Source organism: Gobius niger, assembly GCF_951799975.1.
Source record: "Gobius niger genome assembly, chromosome: 8".
NCBI classification, from domain to species: Eukaryota; Metazoa; Chordata; class Actinopteri; order Gobiiformes; family Gobiidae; genus Gobius; species Gobius niger.
In genome coordinates, this window is record NC_136859.1 from 32,855,595 (window position 1) to 32,877,606 (window position 22,012).

At 43.6% G+C, this 22,012-nt stretch overlaps 1 protein-coding gene across 1 annotated transcript in view; it reads right to left on the minus strand.

Annotated features, from left to right (window-relative positions):
• Nucleotides 1-14,728: 14,728 nt before the first annotated feature.
• Nucleotides 14,729-22,012, minus strand: part of onecutl (one cut domain, family member, like) — a 34,437-nt gene continuing 27,153 nt past the window's right edge. The window contains exon 2 of the mRNA XM_079561942.1: nt 14,729-15,065. Coding sequence (XP_079418068.1) covers nt 14,755-15,065 — 311 coding nt within the window. The 3' untranslated portion in view covers nt 14,729-14,754. The remainder of the gene's footprint in view (nt 15,066-22,012) is intronic.

Here is a 22,012-nt window from a genome sequence, read left to right on the forward strand (position 1 = left end):
TCAATGAGACTATTGCCCACTGAGGACAACTAGGTCCACTTTGAAAATTCTTTGCCAAACACTGTAACTGTTGGGATCTTTTGTTAAGTTGCGAAAAATGTTTGTTGCATGTCTATGATTAATCACATCTTATTGTACACATGCTAGATCTTTGAGAATCAGCACTATGGATCCAATAAGCAGCTGTTTATGTTGTCATATCTTTAACTTTCTGCTTTACATTTCATGCATTATAAAATATTGTTTTCTGAAGTCAGGCCTCCAAAACTGTTTAGGCCTGCTCTGTTTTCAATCAAGCCAGCTCGAGCCGGTGAAGCTGCAGGGTCATTTTCAGTGCCAACCATGTGGAATAATTCTCATCACTTGCATGTATGTTAATGTTGGACACGTATGTATTCTCCTATTTAAAAGTGACATCAGACACTCTGTATAAAATGCACGGCAGACTCATATGCAGACTTGTCAGTGTGGGATTACCAATAAAGGACTTCATTGAACAATATTCCTGTCTCCTGGTTTTCCTTAGTCTCGGACGGAGAAGATCAACTTTAAGACATTTCCCTTCATAGTCACTGTCATTGTAGACTATACTGGAGTTCAAAATGATCAAATTTGACATTCATTTCAGTAGTTTTGCAGTAAAAACTCTGTCTGGGGATGAGTGTCTTTGCAGAGCCGTTTTTTTCCAATAGGCAAACTATGCAAGGTGCGTAGGGCCCCGCAGCCGCAAGGGCCCCGCATCTCAGTCAAACTTCGGTGCTGTTTCACTGATTAATCTACGCGTTGTTAGGGGCCCATTTGTTTCAAAGATGAGTTGAATCCACACAGTTCTCATGTGCACAGTTACTTACAGTAACTGGTTCTGTGAATGTGCACAGTCTAAAACGAGTGGGGCGACTCACAGGCTAATTCTCAGTGGTCAGACAGAAAAAACCGTCAGGTGCAGGTTTCAGGTTTAAATCAGCGTTTCCCAAGCTGTGGGTCAGGGACATAGACTGTAAAAAATAATGGACGTCTTCTGCTCACTCCTCCCCGTTTACCATAATGACCACGGTCGAGGGGGAAGTCATGGCGGATTTACAGACTCCGCCTCCCCAGCTCTGACGAAGCATGTTCCTAAAAAGGGCATAAGGGCGGGATCTTCACCGTAGACTCCAATGCTAACAGTCCGACCCTCATTAAGTACGAGATTTCTAAAATTCTTCTCACGAAAACCAGCCTGGTTTCTTAAATTGTGACTAACCCAGCGTTATCTCAGGAGGAAGATCCAGCCTAGTCTAGTGTTGAAAAAATTGAAACCAGGCGTTAAAGTTGTTTTTAAGGTGTCTAAAGTCCGATGCTTTTCAATGGGGGCCTAGTGGCGATATGGAGGTACTACAGCAATGGCGGCCCCCAGTGTCGTGGTCATAAAGCAGAGCAGCCAGCGCCCATTGGTCAGGGACCAGAGGTGAGAGAATGTGACCAATTGCCATTTACCATTTTAAAAAGTTGGTAAATAGACTAGCGTCGTACAAAATTCCAGTCTCACAGTGGCTTAGTGGTTAGTGGTTCTCACACAGAGGGACGGGGCCTGATTTTCCACTTCTCCTTTTAATGGAATTTATATCATTTCTGTGGTTTCATGATCTTTAGTGTCCACTGGATGTGTGTCCGACCCTTAGCAGAATTTGAGTTAGCAAACTTCTTCGACGCTGATTTGTATCTAAAGCAAAATCTCAAAAAGAGGCACATTCATTAATGATTTCTAACTTTGACCTCACATGTGGTCGATGGATTGACGGCTGAAAACGTCTGGATCGTTCATAATTTGAGATGATAGATCGATGGCTTACAGTCTCTGAAAAGTCTCCCGGACTAGCTCACTTGCTAACTGTCCGCACATGTTTTGACCGAACGCCGCCTTTCCTTTTCATTTCTACTTCTATGGCTGACCCACTTTGCTCCTCTCCGCGTCTCTGTATATTTATTTAGTAAAAACATATATTCACAATTCAGCATTTTGTCGTTTTGGGAGTGATTTGTAGAAGTGTAGTTATTTTCCCTCCTTTGTCTTGCGCCCCCGGAACGGACATCGCCTTTTACATGAACGACTGGACGTCTGTCAGCGAGTGAAACCCGCCATAAAAACGGCCTCGCGGGGCTTTCACCGACTCCGGGAGGAAATTGGTCTGTTGGTCAATTTAGCTTTTACATGTTACGACAGGGAGCAACAGCAAAATCAATACGCGATGTCTGGCCCCAACATCTCTGTCCGGTGACGTGACATTACGGCCGCCTTCAGGAGCGTCATCAGCGAGGCGGTAGGTACGTAGTTAAGTCGGACGCTGACTTTTTTTTTTTTTTTATTATTTTATTTCCCCCAAAGCTTTCATCAACCAGAGTGAATTTATTAACGGACTGATAGACTACCCCGCGCGGTCAATAACGCGGCTGTAGTCTTAATAAACGCCGTGATTGAGAGCTTTACGGTGCGATTCTAAAGGCGCCTTGATTATGGATGGGTTTAATCTCTCGGAAACCATTAGAGGCCCGAGTTGACTGTATGATCAACGCGGAGTTATGGGATTGACCGACGCCGCTCGCAAACGCTAACTAGGTTTTAAGATTATTAAAGCTCAGTTAGGACCGGATGAATGCGTTCCATATCGTCCAGGTTAGCGAAGCGCCGGCAACACCGTGGCGGTTTTCCTTTTCTACGTTCCATCAAAAAGTGCAAGTGCACAAAAAGGGAAGTCTTGATCGGGACTTGGAGTATTTCACGTTCATTTGAGCAATTCTGATGCAAGGCAGGAAGAAAGCTGCCACGTGCTAGTAGGTCGTAGCGCCTTTCGATTTAGCATTGGTTAGTGCTAGATCGTATGCTCTGGTCTGCTGTGATTTTGTATAGATCTATGAGTTGGTTTGTCTAAAAATACAAATAATCCTAATCCTAGCCCTAATCCTTAAGGTTTAACCCCTTAACTCCCACCTGAACCGAGCACATTTTCTCCAGTTTGGCTTTACCCCAATCCAAAAGCTTCTGGAAAAAAGCTGTGAAAATAGCAACAAAACTGAGACGAAAACAATGATGGAAATGTGACAAAAAAGCGACGAAAAATTGATGAAGAAGAGGCAAAAATGTCACAAGAAATTGGTTAAAAATTGACGAAAAAATGACAAAAATGTCACCAAAAAATTACAAAAAATTGATTAAAAAAAGGACAAAAAAATGACAAAAATGTCACAAAAAATTGATTAAAAATAGACGAAAAAATTGAGGAAAAAATGACAAAAATGTGACAAAAAAGCGACGAAAAATTGATGAAAAAGTGGCAACAATGTCACAAGAAATTGGTTAAAAATTGACGAAAAAATGACAAAAATGTCACACAAAAATTACAAAAAATTGATTAAAAAAAAAGGACAAAATAATGACAAAAATGTGACAAAATGTGACAAAAAAGTAACAAAAATGAGTTGAACGCCCAACAAAAAAATGTTGGAAAAAAAATCGGATGACGTGAGGAAAAAGATCCTCTCGGTTCAGGCGGGAGTTAAGAGGTTAACCATTTCCCTGGCCCTAACCTTAATTTGTGTCATGATATCTCACGTTTTCACAGCAGACTGTCCCTCCGGAGCATACGATCTAGCACTAACCATTAGCATTCTAGCATTTAGATTCTGCAATATCAAAAGATCCATTGTTGCATTCATTCTTCACCAAGATCTTGAGTGACCAATGCATGTGACAGTGTTCATGGCAGTGTTAATTTGTGTGTGTGTGTGTGTGTTAAAGGTGCCTCATGCAACTTTTTATGTGGAAAAAAAGTTGATATTTGTGTGTGTTTGACCTTGTGGTGACCGAGTGGCGGTACGAGTGGTCAGTAACGCCTTTACTTTCATCACAGTGCTTTCTAAGATGCTCCAGGATCAATTGTTCTGTGCTGACAAACCCTCTCACCAGAAAACCTATAACCTGCTTGTGCATCGATACAAATCATTTAAAGGCACTTGGAACTCAAGTTACATCAACAAAGACATGTCAACCTCTTAGCCTTAAAGGAACAGGCCACCGTTTTTACAGACTGAGATATGTTCTTACCTGAGCTTAGACGAGTTGATTCGTACCTGTCTGGTCTTTGTGCGTGCGCCCAGTTACGCACAACGACCAAAGATGTTGTTAGCATTTGGCCTCTCGCAATGTATTCCTATAGCTCCAAACAGGGGTGAAGTTGGAAGCCACCGCGCTCTTCCACGGGCACAAAGACCAGACGGGTACGCATCAACTCGTCTAAGCTCAGGTAAGAACATATCTCAGTATAGAAGAACTGTGTGCTTTCAGTCACGCAAAAAGACCAAAGATGTTGTTAGCATTTAGCCTCTCCCAGCATATTCCTATAGCTCCAAACAGGGTGAAGTTGGAAGCGACCGCGCTCTTCCACGGTCATTCGTAAAGACCAGACAGGTACGGATCAACTCGTCTAAGCTCAGGTAAGAACATATGGAAAAACGGTGGCCTGTTCCTTTTCCCCAGTTCGGCTTTACCGAAATCTAAAAGCTTCTTGACTAGAGAGCAACAGTGTAACGCCTCATTTGAAAGCTAACACCTACAAAAGTGATTGTAACATTTTGTCATGATTTTGTCACTTTTTTGCCCTTTTTTTGTTGCTTTTCCGGCACATTTTTGCTCCGTTTGCATCCTCGTTTTCATAGCTATATTGATGCATTTCTTTTAAGCTTTTAAATTTGGGTAAAGCTCGTTTAAGGCGTTAAGGAGAAAATTGAGAGGCCAGACCGTGGCCCTTCTGTGCTCTTCCAGATTGAACATATGGCCAGTCCGCCCCTGAACTCTGTAATGGCAAATATAAATTGAATTTACAGCAGCAAAACGTCCGCTGTAATGTTATCGTAAACCTGCACAGATTGCTGCAATATGGCCAATATATACTTGTTGCATGAAAAACAAAAACAAAATGTCTAAGATTGATCTAGTGGTGCAGGTTCTACATGATTCTGCAAAACTTACATTAATCCCAGTATTTAGGACACTTAGCTAACGTTGTCCTGACATGGTTCCAGGGGCGAACATCGGATGACCCCTCGTTTTTGGGAACGTTCACCTGGACTTAAAGTGAGTTTCCGCCGCATCCTCAGGAGACGAGCTTTCCACGAACTATTCCCAAGTCAGTGACATTATTCGAGCATAACCTAAACAACTTATTAGGGATGCACCGATACTGATACCAGTATTGGGCCGATACTACATGCTTGTACTCATACTCGTACTCATTAAGGAGATCCCGATACCAGAATACGATGCCACTTGACGTGCGGCCGGTGCTTAAAGGGGCTAGGTGCCATTTTATACTCACTACTGCCACCTCAGGTCATACATGTAACTGCACCTTCTATATCAAGCTTGTGCATGACGGCAATTCAGACCCGAAGTAACAACTTTTTGAGTGACAGTGCAGGACTTTAGAGGCAGTTGTGGTGAACAGGTCTGAGCTCATTCCACACCTTAGGACATGGCTGGAACATGTAGGGGGAGGAAATTAGATCATTTTAAACTCTGTATAATCACTTTAAGCGGGGCGCAGCTCTCAGCTGAAGAGAGAAAATAGCAACAAACTGGAGAATTCTTTAGTGGAAATATAATATTCCACATAGAGCTGACTTTATTGCAGACAGCACTCCCTAAATCTGAGTCTGTGCTGGATTTAACCAGAGCTAATGTTGCTAACGAGCCGCTAACTCGCGTTTAACAGTTCTGGCGATAATAAGGGGCTTATTCATCTGAAAAACTAATCCAGCGACTAAAAAGTCCTCAGGAAATCCAAATGAAAGAGATACAGCATGTCCATATTGAGGTGAAAATGAGCTGCAGCAAAACAATCAAAATGCTGTAGCTACTCGCTAAGTTGCTTTAAACACACAAGAAAATCTACACAGAGCTGTAGTGAAGGCGAAAAGAGACCATTTAGCAGCAGTAATAAGTAACCATCTCAATACTATTGTTAAATAAAAACATATACATGAATAAAGTACAGGTATTGAGGAGCTTTAGAACATGAGTTGTTCTGTCTGTGATGGACAGAGCAATAGATCTCAACAATACTATGGTATAAAATGGCATCTGTACAATTCTGATATAACTCATCTTAAAAGAGTAGTTTACTCAAGGAAATGTAAATGAGTAAATTAAAAAATTACTAACCAATCTGCTGTGAAAAAGTCAGTCTATAAACCGTCTATTCACTTCACAAAGTCTGTTGAAGAAAATGCCTTGTACTCGTATCGGTATTCGGTATCGGCAAGTACTTAGAGGAACAGGCCACCGTTTTTACATACTGAGATATGCTCTTACCTCACTTTAGCCGAGTTAATATATCCCCTAAAGGTTATTGACGGAAGTGAGCGGGGGAAGTCTTTAGGAGTTACTGCGCGGTCGTTTTGCTCCTCGTATCATTACGCCTCACAATATAGTCCCCCTTTTTATTTGCTTATAAAATCGACATGCTACATTTCTGTGTAAATTTACTTCGCATGAAAACACTTCACGTAACTTTATTTAAATAGGGAACACGTGGAAGAGCTTGGTAGCTTCTATCGTGAGCTTTTTTGGAGCTATGTGACATGTGGGAGAGGCTGCGTATGTGCTCCGTTTGCCTGACAGAGCGCACGGACAAAGACCAGACGGGGATATATTAACTCGACTAAAGTGAGGTAAGAACATATCTCAGTATGTAAAAACGGTGGCCTATTCCTTTAAATCAAAGTGGTATCAATGCATCCCCATAACTGATATCTAATATGAATAACTGATCATGTAAATCCGTCAATTAGGATGTTTCGGGGAAAGTGTCGGTGAGGAGTCTGGACCACGAGTAACAATTTCCTTCCCTTCCTCCTCCTCCAGGGCCCGGAGGCGTTGACCTGACAAAAAGGAGAAGCTCCGAGCTCGTGGCAAAAAGTGTGTTTGTAAAAAGGCGTACAGCGTAAAAGTACAAAACAGTGACCTTTTCAAAACAACCGGTGTTTGGAAGTCTGGCCTTTAGATACCTCGGAACGCGCTTTTTTACCCCGTCGCCCCGCGGCTCGTGGAGGAGGAGGGAGAAAAAAAAAAAAAGCAAAAACGTCCACACGATACAGGCTTGGGTTACAAATGAGTCGTTTTTATTTTTTTTTTAGTGCAACATCACAACAAACAATTTTCACATGAGGTATTCAAAGGGATTCTCTTTAGTTGTTGATACAAAATGTCCCACCATGATTGACGTTTTTAAAGTGTTGTGTTTATCTCTCTTCTTTCTTTATTATTATTATTTTTTTTTTGTCATTTTTCTCTTTAAAGCCTTTGGTTTGGTTAGCCACATTCATTAGTAAGTCTAACACATGAACAAGGAAAATGGCACGATATAAAGCATGGTGGGCCGAGGGTCCGAGGCCCGAGGGGGGGGGAGTCCGACTCAGGCTAAATATAGGACCCGCCCCCCCCCCCACGGCTCTTTCCCCAGTTAAAGCTTTCGTTATGGATTTTTCATTAATTCCTACTTACAACAGTGGGAGCAAACAGGATTTTCAACTACGCTAAACATTTGTTCGAGAAAGAAAAAACAAAAACAAAACAAAAAAAGTGGAAGGGGTGACTTACAAATGTGGAAAAATAGCTTTTGTCTCCTCTGAACGTTTTTTTTGGGATGAGCGCTTCATTTTTGGGCTTTTTCTTATACAGCACGCAATGATTTTGGGAAAGAAAAAGGAAAAAAAAACAAAACAAAGGAATAGGCAACGTTGATTACAGCAAGAACCTCCTTGCTTAGATTGTCACCTCCTTCTTTTTGGTCTTGAGAATGATTTCGTTATATACAGAACACGGATGGATGGGGTGGGGTGGGGTGGATGGAACACACGATCACACCGGGCTTTTGGCTGGACACCGGAGCCGGACCTTGGCTCCCGTTTTGAAAGGATTGATTCCAGCACATTTGGTTTTTCGGAGTAAAAGGCATGGAGTAAAGAGAGACGAAGATGAACAGACAAAGATATTAGGACGGACGGGACGGACAGACAAGACACCCTGACGGGATGGTTTCTTTGGTTAAGGAAAAATCTTTGCCACACGACATCGCACACAGTTGAGGTAGATGGGTAAAGTCTTCATGTACACAGAAGGGAGGGGACAGGGGGACAGGAGGAGGGGGGACAATGGGGGGGGGGAATCACAGTCAAAAAAGACTTCCATCTGCAGAAGAAGACGCTGCCTCATGTCAGTTTCTCAGTTCCAGCTCAACATAACACTGTCTTGAACCACGCAAATCCCGAGTCCTCTGAGTGCTACGCTATAGCTCTGACAGGAACTGCCAAAAAACTACCCAAGGAACAGAACCATCCAGCAGCTACCCACCAATCTTTGGTTGTTGTTTTTGGTTTATCAAAAAATATTTTTTTGTCTTTTTAAGTGTAAAACATAAGTATACATTATCTCCTGCTATGTTTTTTTTTTTTTTTTTTTTTTTCTTTTTTGGTTATAACCCGCGCCCCACCCCGGTTTCAAACCTTGCATTTGGTTTTTGTTCAAAGTGGCCAAAGCTCTTTGGGATCAAGCCTCACTAATAATGTAAACTACTCATTTCACGTCAATGTTCCCTGACCGTCTGATCGATTTATGCCATGTTGTTAGAGATGCACTGCCCGAGCGAGGGTTAAAGGAAAAGTCACGCTCTGAATGTTTCGCTTTGGAGCTTTGAATCAAACGTTGCCGCCAAAAAAGATCTCGCGTTATTGACGATGGGAGAATGCGACCACAGCGCGAAAAGCCCTCTCCAGCACGTCGTAAAGATTCTCAGCAAGGTTAAGATCTGGGGAACCTGGTCGGACAATCCCGCGACGCATGCCCGACGAACTCTGGCATTGGTCATGGAGGAATATGCCCCTCGCCATCAGGGAAGAAGTAATCCAATGATGGAATAACCTGGTGATCTCATTCTTTCGGACGCACAGACCTCGACCAACAGCAACACCAGATCAGAACAGTCAGCTACATCCGGACGGTGACTTATCTTTTTGTTTCCGTGATTTTTCGCTCAGGCAGTGTAGTCGACGATGCATTTCCCCCGTGGAACAAACCAGGAGACAACCGCGAAAAAAAAACAAAACAAAAAAAAAACTGGAGCAGGACCTGCGTTTTTGCCACCAAAACTCACACCCTAGTCCCGCCCCAGAGATGTAAAAGCATAGGCATCTCGAGGCAATTTTTTTTCAAACAAGTCACGAGCCTAGAAATCTCTCTTAAAACGCTCAGTGCTCTCAGTCTCTCGTGGAAAGCCACTAGAGGGCGCCGCAGGCTCAAATGTCCCGCGCGGCCGCACCTGCCGCAGCCGACCGGACCCCCCCGTTTGTGTGCCTCCCTCTTGTACAAAAGCGCTGCTCCCCGCGTTTTTGACACCGAGCAGAAGGTCGGCTCACTACAAACAGCCCCCCCCCCCCTCCTCCACGAGTCCGCGAGACAAAGCACTGGGAGGGAGGGGGGTGTGGGGGAGAACCTGAAAGGTGTCACCTCTCCTTTGATACAACGACGAGGAGCGAGCATGGGGTCTCTGCAGAGGAGCCCCCAAGAAAAAACTCTTTTATTTTTAATTTTTTCCACCACCACCCCCGCTTTCCCCTTGTACGGGACTCGCGGCGCACATCCCCGGCCACCGCTTCGACCCCTCCACTCTCAGCGTGCTCACAATTGTTGCTCATTAAAGTTTAATTCCGCTTCCGTGCCCGGCTACTCCCGACACCTCCTGTTCCTCCGATAAACCCGCCGATCCCTCCCACTCTGCCCCGTCTCCCTCTTGTCTCGTCACATTCGGGGATGATTCAGCCTCCTCTCTGATCTACCCCCCCCGCGCCCCGGCCCGAATGCCCCCCCCCCCCCTCCTAAAGCCCCACAGGTCTAGCCGAGAGCGGACCCCGGGACCAGATACCCAGAGAGGAGACAGGATGAAAATGAAAAAAATAAAAAAAAAAACCCTCCCCCTTTGAAGTCTGTGGAGGGAAAAAAAAAAAAAAGTCGATGGCCTCTTTCATGACCGCCCGTCTTTCAAGTGCACACTGTGAAGGGGGCCCTGGCAATCCGGCCCCCTCTTCCAACGCTAAAGACGGGAGCGTCAGGGGGGGGAGAAAGAAAAAAAAAAAGAAGCAAAGCAAGAGGAGCGAGTGGAAAGGGTGGAGAACGTGACGCTCTTTGGCAGCACTGACGGAGGGGGGGGGTTTGACCGGTGAATATGAGGAGAGCTTAACTTGGATCAGGTCGTAGTTGGTACTTTAAGAAGAACCCCGAACCCCGAACCGAGTGCATTTTCTCCAATTTGGCTTTGCCCAAAAGCTAAACGCTTCTCAAAAAAAGTGTCGAAAACGGCGACAAAAGCGAGGATGGAAAAAGTGACGAAAACGCAAAAGAAAAGCAACAGAAAAGTGATGAAAAAGTGACGAAAATGTGATGAAAACCAACTGGAGGAAACAATGGGAAAAGAAATTCAAAAAAAGTGACGACAACGCGAGGAAAAAGATCCATTTAGATGAGTTTTGTAGGTCTTAGCTTTCAGATGAGGCGTTACACGGGCCTATAGGCTGTGACCTTATGGACGTGGGTAAAGCTAACCCGGAGAAAACGCACTCGGTTAGGGGGGGTTAAGGTCAACCCTGGCTTAAAAAGATTCCGAACTACCACCAGTGGGAGCTCTCATTGACAAAGTAAATGAATAATGACCTTAAATATTCCTCCACAGAGTTCACGGACGAGATCTTTGTGCAGAATGTTCGACAGGCGAGAACAGGAGCGGGGGGGGGGGGAGAGCGACAGCACCTCGAAACAATCCGGGTCACCCAGACACCGGCGAAATCCTTCCTCCCAAAAAAAAAAACCCCAGAAGAAAGACACTATAAAAACCCTCACCGACACCTGTTAAAGCTTTTAAAAGCCTCTCGAAAACCCCGCCAGATGAGAGTTGCTAAACCCCCAAAAAAACAGTTTGGGGAACTGAGACAACTGGCAAAAGGTTTGGGGGGATGTGGAGGACGAGGGTTATCACACTGAGCTTGACACACATTAGACACCGGAGTCCAGTGGGGCCCCGCACTGGAGGGTGGGGGGGGGGTTGGGTTGGGTTTGGGAGAGGGGTGGGTGCTAGTCAGGTGGGCGAATGGAGAAGGGGTCGCAAACCGTGCACTTCCCCAGACAAGACACATGGCAACGCCTGCTCGTACGCGGAAACCTGGCTGGACTTTCCGGGGCCTTCGGTCAAAGCTGTTAAGGCGGGGGATCCCCCAGATGCTCAACACACTCTGCCAGATGGCGCCGGGGTCTGAGAGACACTTCGCCGGCGGCCGGGTGACGTCTCCGCGCCGCCGCCATCGCCCCGCCATTATCGCCGTCGTCACCGTTAAGAGTAGAGATGCACCGATCCAGCTTTCTTTTTTCCTTCCGATACCGGGGGTTTTAATATCTGCCGATATCTGATACTGACCGATCAATAAAGTCTGATAATTTCTTGTCATGATGTCACAGATCAATTATCAATTATATCTATTAATAAACTAATGGGAAAACATTGAACAAGGATCACTGGACTTTTGACACTATCCTTGGGACAGGCTATTTTACATGAATATATCAATACAACTCCTGCATTACAAATATGTTGGATCAATTTTTCTTTAAGAGCATTTCATAAAATACACTAAACACTTGGCCGATTTTATTGCAGTGGCTACTTTAAGGGGAGACACTACAGGCAAAACTCATTTTTTTTCAGTTTTCAGGTTTTGGGCTAAATTGGTCTCTGAACATATAAGCTTTCACCAGGAAACAGAAAATATACCTAATCTTCGCAATAACATGGTTAAATATTGCGCTGGTTCAATGTTCCCCCATAGACTTATATGGGAGAATGCAATTTCAAGGGCCTTTTTCTCAAAACACATTTTTCTGTCATTGTGGCGACACTATGTCCACGTCAGTCGGACCTAAAGACTTCAAATTTTCCAGCCTTGGACTGAACAATATTTGGAAGATTTTTTCAGAGGGATTTTTTATTATCTAATTCCTAAGCCCCATTTATTGAGTTTTGAATGTCAAAAAATAAGGCGATAATGTAATTTTTACACATTTTTCCACTAAAAAACAGCTTATTTTAAAACTAAACAAGAAATCCAAAATCCCCTCTGAAAACGTCTTGGCAACTCATTTATCAATAAAATGAAACAATGAATTTGAATGTAGCTCTATCCATTATTCAGATTTCGTCGCCGAAAAGATGGGAAATTTGGGGCATTTTTAGGCACAAAACACCTTGTTCTTATATGAAAAGATAAAATAACAGAAAACTTGCAATATATTTTTTTCTTACATTTATGCCAGTGATCTACAGCAAAAGTTTCAAATTGATATCTGTAAATATACATTTTTTCCCTATTCACCTGCAGTGTCTCGCCTTGTTTTCCTATCATAGTTTTTACCCCAGTCTTGATTAGTTGCCGCTAGCATTAGCACGCTCCCACTAGCTTTAGCTTGCTGTTGCTAGTCGTGGAATTTAAGTCAGCGATCGAATTCTCCAGGTTCGAAGCTTTGAATAGACATACGGCATATTCTTTAGTTAAGTTTAGTAGGTTTAGTCAGTGAAAGTTGTTTTGAGCCAAAACCAGTATCGGTTCAGTATCGGATATTTGCAACGGATATCGCATTTTTTCCAGTATCGACTACGATATCGGATATCGGTGCATCCCTAGTTCATAGTATTTACTCATCGCTTTTCCCCCCCAACATTCAAAAACTAGCTTTGGCCTCGGCTTTTTTTTTTTTTTTTTTTTTAAGAGCAGTCCTCAGAGACATTTGCGAGAAAGAAATCCCCTCGACGAAACCAAAAAAAAAAAAAACAGCCTGGCCTTACGGACAAATATACATCACTGAGCGAATGGGGTGGGGGTGGGGGGTTAAGGACCGGGACAAGGGGGTCGGGGGGGGGGGGTTGGGGGGGGGGGATTCAGGCCGTACATTCAGGGAGGCAATGTTTATCTTTGGTATAACGATGGGATTCTACAGCTAAAAGTGCCCATCAGAAAAAAGTCATCAGTTTCACACAGACATACAGAGCATCATTAAATAAATACATTACAGTATATTAGATAGCATAAATAAATAACTAAATAAATAGCAATGAAACGGAAAAAGAAAAACAATAAATACCCTAAACGCGTTAATAATAATAATAATAATAATAAATACCATGATCATATCAGTAGCAATTGCATTTTGAACACTTTTCTGTCCGTTGGCTATAAGGAGGCCATCGTGGACCGAGAAGAGGGGCAAGGACGGGGGGGGAAAAAAAATGGCGTCGACGGCGAGGCGAAAACAACCGCCTCGCACTTTTCCCCGACGTGATCTATAAAATACCGATGTGCTTGAAATCTGTACAAAAAAACTGGGCGGAAAGAATCACGTTCCTCTTCAAAATAGGGTGGGGGGGAAAAAAAACAAAACAGAAAAACAATATCACTATACATTGTGTCAGATGCACTGTTTCCCTCTGGAACCTTTGGCGAAATCTTTTTTTTTCTTTTTTTTTGGCTTGAGACGGAAAAAACATGGCTGCGAGCTCGTTCAAGTGTCTTTCAGAATCGTTTGCGCCAACCGAGTCTCTTTACCCTCCTTCTTCTTCTTCTTCTTCTTCTTCTTCTTTCCTTGAATTCGCTTATTCTTAGTCCCGGCAACAACGACGACGACAACGACAACAAAAAATGGCGTGACCCAATGGGATTCCTTCCTTGAAAGCTCTGATTAATTCAAGGTAAGGAACGAGTTTTGAAATTGAAACGATTGACGGCGGGGGGGGGGGGGCATGGCAAAAGAAGCCCCCGCGCGACCAAAAAAAAACTCTTTCGCGCAACACCGAGGTACAGTCCAGGGGGAACATCATCATCACGACAACACATGCTAAGAAATGGGATCGTAGAAAAACCGAATCAAGAAGAAAAAAAATGCCTTTCCCTTTTAGCTTTGATTTGAAAAAGAAAAAACAAGAATCAGTCTAATATCTGGGGGAGGTGGGGGGAGGATTAGCGTCTTTTGGATGATGGCGAACACTTCTGATTAAAGAAGCTACACGATGGTACTCTCCGGCAAACACCCTTTGATTCTTTCACGTTCGGAGAGGTGGCGGTGTATCGATTTTTTGAAGGTACGCCCCCGAAAAAATATGCTTCCTCCTGATTTGGGGGGCACCCTCGTTCATCTCTAAGTCTACGGGATAATGCGATGAGATGGGGAGGCGTCTATGTGTTTTTTTTAAAAAGAAAAGGGGGCGTCGAAACACAAAAACGCAAAAAAAATAAATAAATAAAATTCAAAGTAAGAACATCCCACGCCGCCCCCCTTTCGGGTTTTTCGGGGACTGTACAAGCGGGATCTCGCACCCCGCGTTCATATCACTATAAGGATACCGCCCTCTTCTTTTTTTTTGGTTTTCAGTAAAAAAAAAAAAAGAAGGAGCGGTCGACTTTGGTTTAGGAAAAAAGTACAACGGAAAAAAACTTTCGACGATGCATCATAAAATCATCTAAATAGCTGGCTCCGTCGCTCCTACAAATAACGAGGAGGACATTTATTACGGCTGATCTCCGCCTTAGACCAGTCTATGTACCCCCCCACCCACAAAACCCCACCACTTTTTTTTTGCACCTTTTCCTGGAGCAGAAAAAAAAAGAGAAGAAGATCAACATTCTTTTTCACGCCGTGGTGCAGGACACCGCGGAGGAGGAGACGCTGGACCCGGAGGACCCCGTGGAGGACGGGCGCCCCTCGTCCGCCCACTTGTTGACGTTGCGTCGGCGGGCGTTCATGAAGAAGTTGCTGACCGTGGACAACTCCAGGCCCAGCTGCTGCGAGATGGTGACCTGCAGCTCCTTGGTCGGGCGGTGGTTCTCCCGGAAGATGGCCAGGAGCGTGCGCCTCTGCAGGTCGGTGAACACCAGCCGGGTGCGCTTGGGGCCCTGGTTGCGCTCCAGCTTGCTCTGCTCCTGCTCCTTCCGCTTGCAGGCTGGAGGGAGAGCGGGGGGGGGGGAAACAAAGAGAAACGACAAGGTTACCGTGGGTGACGGGACGGGCTAGCGAGCAGACCGCCTGGGACCAATGGATCAGATTTGTTGTAAGTAATAATTATCATTTCATTTCAGTGAAGCAACAGTTTTAGTGAAGAAAAGTTGGGAAGAAAAGTTATTTTTTTTATAAACTATTATTATACGGTTCTTCACAACGTCAGTAGAAGCTCCGTTGATTTGAATGGGATTTCCCAACGTTCTACCGGTCATTATTTTCTGCCAATGGCAACGGAGTTGGTGCTTTCATATCACTCCGCGCGTACGTAGTAGCAACACTATCTGTCCCCGTCACTGCGAGAGAAGTTGGGGGAATTGCTCGTGAAGTTAGTGTGAGTCTGACTTTCAACTTACCCAGAGATTCACCACCATTCCTCCTCTCCAACTGCGCCTTCAACTAAGTAGCTAGGCTAGCTGCTAGCCTTGCTGCTTCTAGCCTAGCAAAACGTTGCAGAGCAACGCGCAAACATTTGGGAACTATTTGTCGCGGAAGTCATTAAATAAACCTTTCGACCGAAGTGTACGAAGTTTATGTTGTGTATCGGGAAAATAAGCACCTTCAGGGCGAAACAAGCCCTGTCGGTGCTTATTTTACCGATAATGACCAGCGTTCTATACATTATCCCTTACATAACAGAAAGTGACATAGAGGTGAAGTTCCAAAGCAGTTTGACTCATTTCCCATACGTTGGCATCACACACGATAATAAACTACTTCCAGGTCCAAACTGTTCAGAGTTCCATCGACAAACGCAGCAAAAAACACAACTTTTTCTGAATCTCCTGCTGAAATAACAATAGAATAGAAGGGAATAATAAATCTCATCATTCCTCCAGGTAAAATGAATATGCTTAATATTTAAAATAAGCCTTCATTGTGTATAGGAAAAAAATATATATAATTAATGTCAGAAAATCATTAATAAAGAAAATCAAGAGTAAATGTGATATTTCTGTGTGATCACTGTGTGTTATAATCAGTAAAATACCATTATAGTCAATACGGCTAAAGCTCCATTGGACCTGCAAGTGGAGCAATGACATCATCACTTAGCAAACGTATTGATATAACATGTTCTGTGTCCAATAAGGACATCACAAAAAAAAACTAAATTTCTAAGCAATATCTTAAATATAATTGTGTATATAATTGTGTATAACCATGTTTTCTCAAAAAAATGTGTCTAATGTGTAATATGCACTTTAAAGGAACAGGCCACCTTTTTTACATACTGAGCTATGGTCTTACCTGAGCTTAGACGAGTTGATGCGTACTCTCTGGTCTTTGTGTGTGCGCTCAGTCAGGCAAAACGAACAAAGATGTTGTTAGCATTTGGCCTCTCCTAGTATATTCCTATAGCTCCAAACAGGGTGAAGCTGGAAGCGACCAAGCTCTTCGACGGACAGACCAGACAGGTACGCATCAACTCGTCTAAGCTCAGGTAAGAACATATCACAGTATGGAAAAACAGTGGCCTGTTCCTTTAAGCAAAATTGTAGCTATCTAAGCCAATTCCTTCAAATGCATTGAGGCCAAAAGCTTCTCAGACCTGTTTGAATTGAGCGTTCTATCCCCGTTGAAATGAATGGTAAAGCCACATGAACAGAACTGATAAAGCCAGTGTAAAGTTAACAAAGGGGCAGATATAACATTTGTCGATGCTCCTTTTCATTAAAACTGCAATGACTTAGCAGTTTTCTTGTATATGCTGTATTTAGTGTCACTTTTGAAAGAAAGAAAATAAACTCTGGCAGGGCGATGGTCATGATGCCTCTGATACAAAGCTACGCAATTTGGAGTGAAAAATGCCAGATAAAGTCCAAAACAAATGAGGGCCGGACAAAATGGCGGTGCTAATTCTTATCTTAGTAAAGTCTTAGTAAAGTCTGTAAATTCATTCATGATTTCTAACTAGGCTTTGTCATCACCTAAATGTGGCTGATGGGTTGAAAACAGCTGAAAACATCCGGATCGTTCATAATTGGGATGCTAATGCTAACGGCTACAGGAAAAATACATTGAGCAAGCTAACGAACGCTGAGAATATTCCCCAGATTAGCTAGCTCGCTAACTGAACGCTACTTCTTAGCAGTTTAGCAGTTTGTACGAGATGATGGAAGATGTTCATGTGCTAAACGTTACTGGGAAAAGTATTTGTATTTAGCTTGTGTTGTGGTAGCCTATATTAAAAAAAAGGTCTGCCTTGCCCATATTCATGAATCAGCTGGATTTGTTTTGAATATGAAAAATAAAATTGTATTGAATATTGAGATTGACCATTATGAGTAAAATAATAAAGATTTAATTTTTTGTTCAACCCTAGTTAATATGTTCCTAAACAGTTAACCTTCCTATGTAAAACAGTAACCTTTGTCAACAGAAGTTACCATCGTATTATCATTTTCCCCCACTCTTTAATAAATAATCCTTGAGGCTGGAAGCACAGCACACAGAGAGGAGGAGGGGGAAAAAAAAGAAAAAGGTAAATTAAAATACGGACAGGGAAAACGGGTTAGCTAACAGACCGGCTGGCTAACTAGGACAAATGGATTAAGCTGGCAGGAAAGTGGATTTGTTGAAAGAAAACAGATTAGCTAAGCAACTTTGATTAGTTAAAAGAGATGAATCAGCAACTTGTTTCGCCGCGCTGCAAAGGAATGAAGACGTCTTATTGCCCGTGAGCCGCTGTAGGCTGCCCGGATAATACCGATAACATCCCGCCCAAAGCTCTTAAGTTTTCCTCCAGGTTTTCATTACTCCTCTGTTTGATGTCGGGGCCCCGCAGACTAAAAGGCCAAAATGTATTAGGATGATCTTTTTGACAATGTATCTCCCAAAAAAAGAAAAAAAAAAAGAAAAACAGCGTGTGAAGGCGCTCCTTTGAACAAAAACGGCACAACCACCCCTCCGCACCACGTCTAACCTTTCCATTTTGGATCCTGAACATGCGGTATATCATTAGTCACTGCATTTGCACAACGAGAAAACAACAGCTCACATGGCTGAGCGGGTCGTCTTCGGACCAAAAGCGTTGGCGGCTCGAATTCAGGTTCTCATTGGTCAGGGGCAAAGTACGGCCCTCCAGCATATATCCTCTGGCCCCCAGATGGTTTTGAGGAATGTATAATAAGATATATAATATAATAAGATCGAGAGAGATCAAATACCTGTTAATGTACTTCAAAATACTAAGGGCAGGACCTCGAGACTAGGGCTGAACGATATGGACAAAATTTCTCGATATTCATGCCAGATATCTCGATACGATACGATATAACTTTGGGTTTAGGTGAAAACACAAACCAGTGCAGTTTTATTGATGAAAATCTGCATCGTTTATATCTTGCTTTTTCGATTTTAATGTTTTCAATGTTCATATCTCGATATCGATACGACAACGATTTATCCTTCAGCCCTACTCGACACCCCCTTTTTAAATAGAGTGGGGTGTCCAGACTTTTTTTTTTTCTGGGGCGGCACCAGAACCAGCCACTACTTCCCGTGACTTAAAACCTTTTTAATGGTTTTGAAGCAGCACAACGTAGTGAAATGAGGACTACCAAATGAACAATGTTAGCTTATTTTACAGCTTTAGGTCTAATTTAAAGGAACAGGCCACGGTTTTTCCATACTGAGATATGTTCTTGCCTGAGCTTAGACGAGTTGAAACGTACCTGTCTGGTCTTTGTGCGTGCCCTCAGTCAGGCAAAAACAACCAAAGATGTTGTTAGCATTTGGCCTCTCCCAATGTATTCCTATGGCTCCAAACAGGGGTGAACTTAGAAGCGGCCAAGCTCTTCCACGGGCACACACAAAGACCAAACAGGTACGTATCAACTCGTCTAAGCTCAGGTAAGAACATATCTCAGTATGGAAAAACGGTGGCCTGTTCCTTTAAAACATTGTATGCTGTGTACTGAATGAAAACGTATTATATATTATAGGCAATAACGTTTGTAAATATTTCTGAGGTCAAATCTCCACTGGACCAACCAAAGCTGGGCTATACTGCTAACGCTATAACAAAATGGCCCGGGCCTCTCCTGGTCACCCCCGAGACACGCCCCTGCAATGCTAGCTTTACTCAAAAGTGGTCCTTGAGTTTCGGTCACCATGGGAAGACTCGGCCCTCCGCCTGTTCACCATGGAAAAACAATCACATCTCTGTCATAGGTGTAGACTGTCCCTGAGTGACTGTGGTCATAGGATGGTGGTGGTGGGTCAGGACGTCACAACCAATGCTACACGATGTCACTTTAATCCAGACACACTGTTGTTTAAGAACAATGCAGGATTATTTGTGGGAACACCATCAACCAAAAGGAGCATCTCAACACAATGTCTCTATGTTAATATCTCCAAAACGCTTCGTTAACTTACAAGCCGGACAATCCTCCACAGACTGGCTGATGTATTTCCGTCTGATACTCCGACTAATAGGGCAAAGATCTTCAGTTTTTAAATGCAACCAAACAAAAGAGGAGCCGGGGGTCGCTCTGTAATTTGCCGTTTTTTTTTTGTGTGTGTTTTTTTTTTTAACATTTGTGTGTAGTTTTCAAAAGCGCCGGGTCCGGGTTAAACGCCGCCGTAGCCGTTGCAGCAGCAGCGGCAGCAGCAGCAGCAGCAGCGGCCCAATTATATAATCAATATTTTCTCATGAGGAGTCTGGAACGCACACAAAAAATAAATAAATATATAAACAAACAGAAAAGCCTGCAAGAAAACACGAGCGAGAGGAGACCTGAGGAAGGAGAAGGAAAATAAATAGCCTGTGTGTGGGTAGCCGTGGCTCACATCCATTTTGAGAATCAGACGGGCATTTGGAAGTCAGCCCGCGCCCGCCTTCCTTTTTTCCTTCTTCTGCATATCCACCGCTCGACCTTCCGCCCCCCCCTCCTTCCCCTCAACGCGCTGTGATGCCGTATTTACAGGGGAGGGAAAAAAAAAAGAAAAGGCAAACGCCGGCCTGTGCTTTTTGCGTGTGCCGCCCCCGTCGTTCCGCACATCCTCCTTTTTCCCCCTTAGTGGACGACTCCCCGGCATCATTAGTTTCTCATAAAAGTCATTTACATGTGGCGGCAAAGTGAGTGAGCAATAATCACTTTAGGGGGAACTCGTTTATTTTCTATTAAAGGCGGGGGCTACGTCAGGGGGGGGGTGAGCCAAACGAGCCGAGTCGGCATAGCCCGGGGTGTTCGGGAAAGCCTTAAGTGGAGCCGGAGCATATTTGGGAGAGAGTCCGGCAATTACCTAAATGCACACTTTTAAAAGGTTTCAATCAGCCCGAGCGACTGTTTTGCTGATGGTATCAGATGCATTTGTAAGTGTAAGCATCGGGCTGTGTGCAGCGCAGCAAACCACACACATGCACTCAAAACACACCCACTCACGCTCACACCAAAGCAGGCCAGAGCCGGTGCCGACAGGACGCGTTCTGTTATTGGGAGGCACCTGTCAATATCTGTGCACTGTTCTAAGGCCAGACTCTGGAGCTGAAGAGAGGGGGGGGATTGTATGAGAGATATTATTTTTCTAAGGGAGATTCCTGACATTCTTCATGGGGGTGGGAGGTGTATGACAATCTCTGTCTCTATTATGTTTTCATATAGAAATCAGGCATTTTATGCATAAACAATTCCCCAAATTGGCTATATTTTCAGCAACAAAATGTAAATAATGAATTTAAGTTTAAATGTATGGTTTTATTTTATTGATATATCAATTACAAAGATTGTCTCAGAAGGGATTTGAGATATATGGGGTTTACATTTTAAAGCTAGTTAATGGAAAAATAATGAAATAAATAAGTAAATACAATTTAATCTGTGGTTTAAAGTTCACTATGTCCGGCAGGAAGTAGATATTCAAAACATTTAAAATCTGAAGTCCAAGACTGGAATGTTTGGAGTCAGCAGGAGCTACTAAAGTGTTGTTGCAGGAAGGAAATGGTCACATTTAGCACTTTTCTACCTTCACCAGGCACTCAAAGCACTTTACGTCCTTTACGTCCTTTACATCAGGGAACCACTCACACATTCACACTCTCATTCATTCACCAGTGTCACCAGACACACCAAGAGGGTGAAGTGTCTTCAAAAATGCCTAAAATAGGCCACAGTGTTGTCATGTCTACATATACGCGTGTATATTGCTGCTGTTTTTTTGCCGCTGCTGTCTCGCGGAAAGGAAATGACCATATTTGGATTACAGTGTCATCCCAGACGCCTTTTGTGCTACACATGGATCCCAAACAGGTCAATATTTGTGAATAAATAGAATTGGGAAAGACGAGCCACACTGTTGTAGTGTCTTCCTAGAAATCTCCGACTCGCTATCGGACAAAACAACATGAAATAAGCATCTCAAAGGGGGAGGGTTTTTTTTACTGTGACACTGAAGCTAGGGGAGAAAACGAGCTGCAACAGGACACTCAGCACAATATCTCACCAGTAAATCTGTTAAAACAGATTAACCGCTAAGCTCTTCCCAGAAGATGGTGAAAGACTGTTGTGGAGCGGAGGGAGCTGCACAGAAGGAAGAGGAAGGAGCTGACCAGTGCAGGACACCACGCTCTGAAACAGGGACAAACCCCGGAGGCGCTGCACCGTTTCAGAGGATCAGAGGAGACTGACGGCAGCCAGGTTTCCTCCCCGACCTCCAAAAACATGCTGGTCATGTCGACGCACAGTGGCTCAGTCACAGCGGCTCAGGACTAACACCTGAACACTATTTCATTGTACTGTTGTTCTTGCAATATCAGGTCTTCCCTATTGATTGAGAGTTACACATTTTTGACTTAATAACTGGGAAACGTAGCGTGAAAACTCCCTCATATGTAAAAATAAACTACAAACTGTCTCACCACGACTTCTACTCGCCGCTTGATTA